The sequence below is a fragment of the Malus domestica genome, chromosome 11 (genome assembly GCF_042453785.1).
Source record: "Malus domestica chromosome 11, GDT2T_hap1".
NCBI lineage: Eukaryota > Viridiplantae > Streptophyta > Magnoliopsida > Rosales > Rosaceae > Malus > Malus domestica.
The window spans coordinates 13,557,834-13,565,586 of record NC_091671.1 but is presented as its reverse complement, the minus strand read 5'-3'; the positions used below and the strand labels follow the sequence as shown (position 1 = coordinate 13,565,586).

Sequence of the window (7,753 nt, the reverse complement as noted above, 5' to 3'; positions counted from 1 at the left end):
AGCTTACACGATCAATGGGTCGTTGTGAGGGTAGATGATACCTCTTTCTTCCTCAGGGTAGAAACATATTGGATCCCAGTTAGGCTTTTGATACTTGCCTCCCCTGATGTCTTCCAAGTGAAACATTTGGTGGCCAGACCTTAAAGCACGTTCATATTTTTCATGGCCCTGTTGGAAGATTTAGATATGGGTGTGCCACCACTTATGGAATATATCACATTCACCTGGCGTTGGTTACGGTTACCCTTTAGAGGGTGAAGGAGAAATTGATCAATTTTTCCTTCACGTGCCAAAGCTTCAATATGATCACAAAAGGTGATACACTTCTCGCCGTCATGGCCGTTATGCTCGTGGTAGCAACAAAACGTGCATGTGTTCTTCGTGGGCTTGTAACCCGACTGCCTCGGCATTAGCTTTGGTATCAGGTGTGTTATGCTGGGGTAAATGGCCACGCATGTGGCATTCAAAGGTGTGTATGTCTCATACCTCGGGGTAAAGCCTGTCCTAACACGTGCTTGGCTCACTATGTTGACCGCCTGGGGGCGGGCATTATCGTGGCGATACCCTTGGTTATCGCGATAGTGTCCCTTACTTTTTTTACTAAAATGAGACTGGTGAGGATGGAAATCTTTCCTTTTGCCCTTAGATTGATATATCTGTTGACTTGGCGAAGTATTAAGTAAGGCAGAGGAAGGAACCGCTGCCCTTTGGAAGGTCGAGGTCTTCTCATTTGGTTGGATCTGGCTTCCACTCCCTACTTGCTGATAAGGGGTGGCTGTGTGGGGTTTCCCTTGGTATGTCCTTGCCTTAGCGGAGGCATGGTTATAAGCCTAGGCCATCACCTCAGAGTAAGTCTTCCAAGTGTTGGCATTGATCATGTACTTAAAGAAACAGTCACGTAGCCCTGCCGTGAAGGCTTTGAGGGCAGTCTTGTCGTCTGCCTCAGCACAACGGGAATACTCATGGCTGAAGCAGCCAACATACATACGTAATGACTCGTCTGGCTTCTAGCGAATAGTGTACAAGTTATCCACAAAGTGCAAGCAATCGGTCTGGAAAATGTGTTGAGAAACAAACAATTTCCTCAATTCCTCAAATGAGTTTACCGTCTCAGGTGGAAGACGGCAATACCAGTTTAGAGCTCCACCAGAGAGGGTAGAGGGGAAGAGAAGACATCACTTTTCGTCCGTGTGTATCAGTATGCCATGGTGGACTCAAAAAGGTTAAGGTGTTCAATCGGGTCCTTCTTTCCAGTATAGAGTTGCAAGCCAAGCTTCTGCTTTGTCTTTGCTTGGAGAAGGTGTCAAGGATCCTTCTTGTAAGAGGGCCAGGCCTAGGTTGGTTCCAATCAGGTATCTCAGCTTGTCGTTCGACCTTCAACTTGTTTACTTCCTTAAAAAGTTGTAGGACAAAAGGGTCATGAGTGGAGTCATGTACCACTGGAGCTTTCTTTCATAAATCTCCATCTCCTCTTGGAAGTATGAAGGTTTGATCAAGACCATGTGATTTTTCCCTGGACTCGCCGTATTGACTTCTAAGGTAAGTCTGTCGGAACATCTCTAAGTCCCCTATACCTTCGTGTTTCTCTATGACTTGTTGCCCTTTCCCCAAATTAGTAGCCGGCCTGGGACATGGGAGGGTACCGAGTCTTTTAGAGACCCTTGGGTCATTGATCTTCGAGCTTACATGGATGGGATTATCTCGACGTTGCTTTTAAAAGTCTCGACAGTCGCGAAAGACGACTTTCGATCCTTCCACTCCTTCTGTAAGGAGGTGTCTTCCTCTTCTCCTCCTGCTTCGGGTCGAAGCAGCTGGGTTGAGAGAAGTCTCATGTTGGTTGCCATTTCAATGAGTAGCTCGCTCCTCAACGGGAATACCCATGTCGAGGGCAAATAACCCTCTGTGTTGGGGGGCACCCAGTTGATAGTTGACTTCCACAAGGGTTATGAGCTCGTGTGTTTTAGTATATCTAGCCTCGTGGAGCATCTCGAAAACCTTCTCATACTGCTCTTGGAGGATCTCATTCTTCATCGTTATCTTGTTGTTCTGAGCCTCCAGCTCATCGACTTTAGCTTGAAGAGCAAACTTCTTTTGTTCCTTTTTTCGTTGCTTCACACCAGGTGTAAGAGGGGTGTTATTCTGTGTGTTGTGGCTTCATTCACTCCCCATGTTGGAAAGGGATGCCTGGTCAAAAGAGAGTGTACGAATGGTGAAAACCAGTTTAACAAAGCTGAAGAGAGTGGGAATAAGTGTCGTTCTCACAAACGGCGCAAAATGTTGATGTACAAAATCAGTGGGGACTTTGGTACAACAGAAAATGTTAAGTTTGGGACCTTCGCTAGATTGCTCCGATCACTAGTGTGGATAAGTATGTAAATGGATAGAGACAGGGAAGCAAACACAAGATGTACGTGGTTCACCCAGATTGGCTACGTCCACGGAGTAGAGGAGTTCTCATTAATTGTGAAGGGTTTATACAAGTACATAGGTTCAAACTCTCCTTTTGTGAGTACTAGTGAATGATTTAGTACAAATGACATACGGAAATATTGTGAGAGAATGATCTCTATTTATAGAAGAGAGTTTCTAGTTTCACTCTGACATTGACACGTGTCGTGTTGTGATTGGCTTCTGATGTCGACACGTGTTGCGCTGTGATTGGCCTCTTAGTTGGAGGGAAACTCTTCTGGGTCCTTGACGGTATAACGTTGACTGGTGCTCAGAAGTTTCAGGATTGGTCAAGCATGGTATAAACAATTAGCATATATAAATTTGTCATTGATTGTTGATATTTATCCAACACATGTAAATATTAGGTTTTTCACGAATTTAAGTTACTTGGATTTGTTAGTTTAATGGATTTCTCTTGAGAAAATCAACGGTACACAGTACACAGTTATTTAAACTTATGTTTACTGTTAAAGAATTTAATGTGGACTCCATTATGAGTTGTGACGAACTGCCGATGAATCTTTGACAAATTGCACCTTTGTCAAGCAGCTGAACAGATTGTTATGCCACTTGAGGTGCCAAGAAGTAAAAACTTCAGCCTCCTTTGGTTGTACCTTTGAACCAAAAATAGAAAAAACAAAGTGCAAAACTGAGCCTCCTGCCCTTTTACAACTCTTCCCTTGTCCAAAATAGAAAGGCCAAAAAAAAAAACTAACCCTCCCTCCCTTTCATGTTTCATCTTTTCCTTGTGCCAAACTAGAAAAAAATAAAACGCAGGCTTCTAGCAGTTAGGTTTTCATACTCGATTCAATGACTAGCTACGCCATTCACAATCTAAATCCGGTGAACTGCGGAAAGAACACTATAGACTTGCGCTCAATCTTGTCGAACGGAAGTTCATTTATACATCCTCCGTGCACTTGGACCATGAAAATCTTCCATGTGCCATTCTAATTTTATCGAATGTGCACATAGCAACTTCAATCAACAACGCATACTTAACTCAAGAATTGTGCTCAATCTTATGGATGAAGGAACATTATAAATCCAATTTAGCTGCTTTCAAAAGTCAATTGCATGTTCTTCATTCATATTGTAACCATAGCAACTCAAGTTTATTGAGATCAAAATACTCCACAAATGGTATGATGAATTTGTCCACAATGTTACATTACACTCTCAACAGATTAAGCTCTATATGAGAAACTCTAGAACCATAGCAGCCAATTCTTATAGCAAACTGATTGGAAAGGACCTTACACCGGTGTCAAACCAACCACGCCTGCACACACAAGTTCACAACGAAAAGTGAAAATTGAGAATTTAATGAAATCATGGAAACAAGCAAGAATATAGTGATTTACGTTTTGACACCTCTTGGCACTTGAAGCAGTATACATCTGTAGAACTAAAGCAACTTACGTTTTGACGTTCTAAGCACAAAGGGTATCCAGAAAAACTCAGAAACTATATTCCCAATTATCATCTAGTTAACCATACTTCATCCTAATTAAGTAGGATATGACTGAAATACATGTGTCGCCCTGGATATTTTGATGAGGGAATTGGTTCCATAACCTGGAGCAAAACTAATAGTACATTTAACTTGGTCCATAAAAGCATTGTCCCCCTGGGCAATGACATTCACAGTACAACGGACAAGCCCAGAAGGTAAGGAGCAGAAAACCATATACTAGTTCCTTTCTTCCAATGTTGAGCATAGCTGTTGTATGCCTAATGTAAAGCCTCTCCATTATATGTGCAACGGCAACGTTGTTACTAAAGCCTATCATATAGAGCACTAACCGATGGAACAAATAATGAAGGCTAGGCTGCCGTTACTATAACCAGAATGAAATGCACAAGATACTCACTCTCAACCCAATCCCCCTTGCACCCTTTGTTTACTAACTATTTACTAGAACTACAATTTAATTGGAGAGAGAGGACTAGAGAGTGATTCTCCAAATGGTTCTCAAAACCTCCTTTATAAGGAACAATGAGAGAAATTAATCCTAGGATTTGATGAACCATTACCAAGACCATTACATAAGCAGAACAGCTTCATGAATGCACCCATTAGGATCTAGCCATTTATCAACATATAAGTATCTCAGATGACCTATACACAAACTATTTTCCCCAAACCCATGCCCGAGTGCCCAACAAAAGATGTCATATTTGAAGTCACCTTATCAATTGGATTATGTCCTTCCAGTATTATAGACTGCAACAGCCATCCACATGTTGGGCCAAATAACAATTTCCACCCGTAAGTTGGGACAAAAAGGAACTGGAATTCATCATTCTCACGTTTTTAATTATATTACTTTATTGACTATTGAGACAATTACAAAATTTCAGATATAATTCAACAGAAAAATATGACCAGTATATCTTTTTGTCTATTTATTTAGAATTATTTATATGTGATGCTAGTTCATCTTCACATTAGAGTACAACATACTAAACTCTCATCATCCATATATACAAGTATAACAGCGATTGCAAATAATATCAAGGCTTCTCAAGACCCTTATTAAACATAGAAAATGCTTAGAGGTCTTGAAAGAGTTACTAATGCTATATTATAGTATATACACACACAGAAATACATGCATAAATTATACCCTGAATTTACCCAATAAAAATTTAATAGAAGATAAAATGTTTCCTGAGGCTCTCTGCATAACAAACTTGTTGATCACAATTTCACATTTTACAGTACCTTAACACAGGTAAGTCATGGACATTTTCTTTTTGTTTATCTTTCATCATAAATGCATACATTAGAGGAGAATTTAATGTGTTACATCTAATGAAAAAATTACGCACAAAGGCCCATGTATAATGAAATATTACCCTATTTCCTGAGAAAACGATTCCTCATCACCAATATATCGTAATCTTCCAACACAAACTAGATAGAGGATCAACACACAGCATAGAATCTTTTTTCAAACAGTAAAACAGAAAAGGGATTAAAAGAAAAGAGAAATAAATGTGAAATCAAATTTTCTTGCTTACCACATGCCAATCTTCCACCTGCATTGCCAGTGCTTAGACTAAGTTCGTGTCCACCTACAAGTGCAAACCAAATGTGATTGAGGAAGTAAATAAGAATGAGAAAGAAACATCAAAGCTAGTAACTTGCTTCTCTGCATTCCCCAACAAATAAAAACGGAGGGGAGGAAACAAATGTTTCTTGTTAAACTTTCTTGTCATTACCCACCCACATGCTTTGCTCAAAAGGATAAGAAGAGTTAGTTTCTAGTTCCAACCATGCACAACCATTGCATATAAAATTTCTCCACTCGTGCTTAGCCGACCCCACTTAGTGGGAAAAGGCTTTGTTGTTGTTGTTGTTGTGCTTTAAATTTACTAACAAGTTTCTTCGACAAGTTGATTATAAATTACTTAGTACTTACCCTTTCCAAGGTCATCCTCAAGCTCATGAACAACAAGTGCTCTTCCAATTACAGCATTAGGACCAGTTAATGGTATCTACAAATTTTAGCCAAAACCAAAATATGAGTAATCAAATACTACTAAGGTGAATACAGTACCAAATGAACGTAAAAATGTCAGACACCAAACTAAAACCTGTATGAAAACATGCCCTGAAGGTACACACATTCTTATGGGAAAGCATTGCCCAGCTCAATGATTACCTGGTTATCCACAATTGTTGCCTCTGCCACCCCTGTGGCCCCACAATATATCTCTTAGTAGTTAGTACATTAACTGGGTTGTGCTATTGAAAAGAACAAGTTTGTAAAGGGAATTAAAATATGAAATTACCATCGGCATTAGCAACTATGTTTCCCAGGTCACCCGCATGACGGACTTCATCCTCAGGAGCACCATGTGTCAACTGTTTAGGATTGAAATGTGGTCCTAGTAAGGGGAAAAGAAATTCATTAGAATGGCATCAAAATAGAATCACAAATATAACTACATAATACTATAACCATAAAATTTTAAGCTTGAAATGATTTAAAGCCCTACCTGTGGATATGCATCCATTTGTTGTATCACCATACTCATGCTACACAAGAAAGAAAAACACTTAGAAACAAGTTTACTAATCCACAGATGAAGAACCTAATTAAAAAACACTCACTAAGTGAAACCCATGAGGCCCGGGGGTAAGTCCAGTAATACGAACATTCACGGTTGTAGGACCTGATAACAGTAAAACACAATCACCAGTAAGCAGTCATTGCTCCATCAAGATTATCAGTTCAGATAACACAAGATTTTGAGCATAGAATCAGACCACTCACACACAATTAAAGGAACCATTGAAACAGCATTCAACTAAATTAAACATAATCCAAGTTTGGGAAATTTTGAGTACCCACATTTTCAAATTCTCAACAAACAGAAGTTAAAACTAGAAAAAAGAAAATCTATAGATTAAACTCTTGCCTTGAGTCCAAACAAGCTACTCACCATCGAAAATCTAGAATTCAACTTCAATTAACCGCAAAAATATCGAACAAACACATAATCTTTTCCACATTTCGATTCTCTTAGACATAAAACAATATGAAATTAAACCTAGCAGAGTTGACCATTTAAGGACATAAACCAATTTTCCGAAAACCCATGTCGGAAAAAGGAAACAGATATCGATAACACAATCATTTACAGAAGGAGGCAGAGTTATATGAAGATACCATCGTTTTCTTGGCTCAAGGTGACGACTCCTTCGACACTGGAAGTGCCCTTGAGGACAGCGACGGCTTTCTTGGTGGCGGCGACGACAGTGAGAGGCTTAGGGGCGGCCGCGGAGGCGGCGAAAGACATGGATTGGGATTTGAATGGGAGCTTGAGGGAGACGCCATGGAAGAAGGAATGAGGAATTGAGTGAGGGTTAGGGTTTTGGAATTGGGAGAAGAGAGTGGGGGATGAAAGCATCACAGTCTGAGCTGCCATGATCGCCAAAGCTGCTTGCATTGTTTGCTTTGGATCGGTTGGTGGCTGGGGGAGGTTGAGATGATAAAGTGAGAGTGAGGAGCTGCCAATCAGGAGCTTTGTGTTCTATCTGGGACTTTGGTTCCTTCTGTTCAACAGTTTTCTGAACATTCTGGGTTTAACCGCGCTCCGTTTTCTGCTCTAAAAGTGGTAACCAACCTTTTTATTGTTTTTTTTTTTTTTTTTTAGATAAATTACAAAAAACTACCTTAACTATTAGGTAGGGATCGGCAATGGTTATGGCCAAGGTATTAAATATCGATGATATCGAAAATATCAGTAGTCCGAAAACACGGAAATATCGATGGAAATATCGGGATAA

General features: G+C 40.0%; 1 protein-coding gene across 1 annotated transcript; it reads right to left on the bottom strand.

Moving 5' to 3' along the window:
• Nucleotides 1-3,508: 3,508 nt before the first annotated feature.
• LOC103448046 (superoxide dismutase [Cu-Zn], chloroplastic) lies at nucleotides 3,509-7,596 on the bottom strand. Its single transcript, XM_070807375.1, has 8 exons — nucleotides 7,134-7,596; nucleotides 6,575-6,636; nucleotides 6,460-6,499; nucleotides 6,253-6,348; nucleotides 6,123-6,154; nucleotides 5,880-5,955; nucleotides 5,479-5,532; nucleotides 3,509-3,733 (listed from the first exon to the last, which is right to left on the bottom strand). The coding sequence occupies exons 1-8, from the start codon at nucleotides 7,411-7,413 to the stop codon at nucleotides 3,708-3,710; spliced, it is 666 nt and encodes a 221-aa protein (XP_070663476.1). The 5' UTR covers nucleotides 7,414-7,596; the 3' UTR covers nucleotides 3,509-3,707.
• Nucleotides 7,597-7,753: the final 157 nt, after the last annotated feature.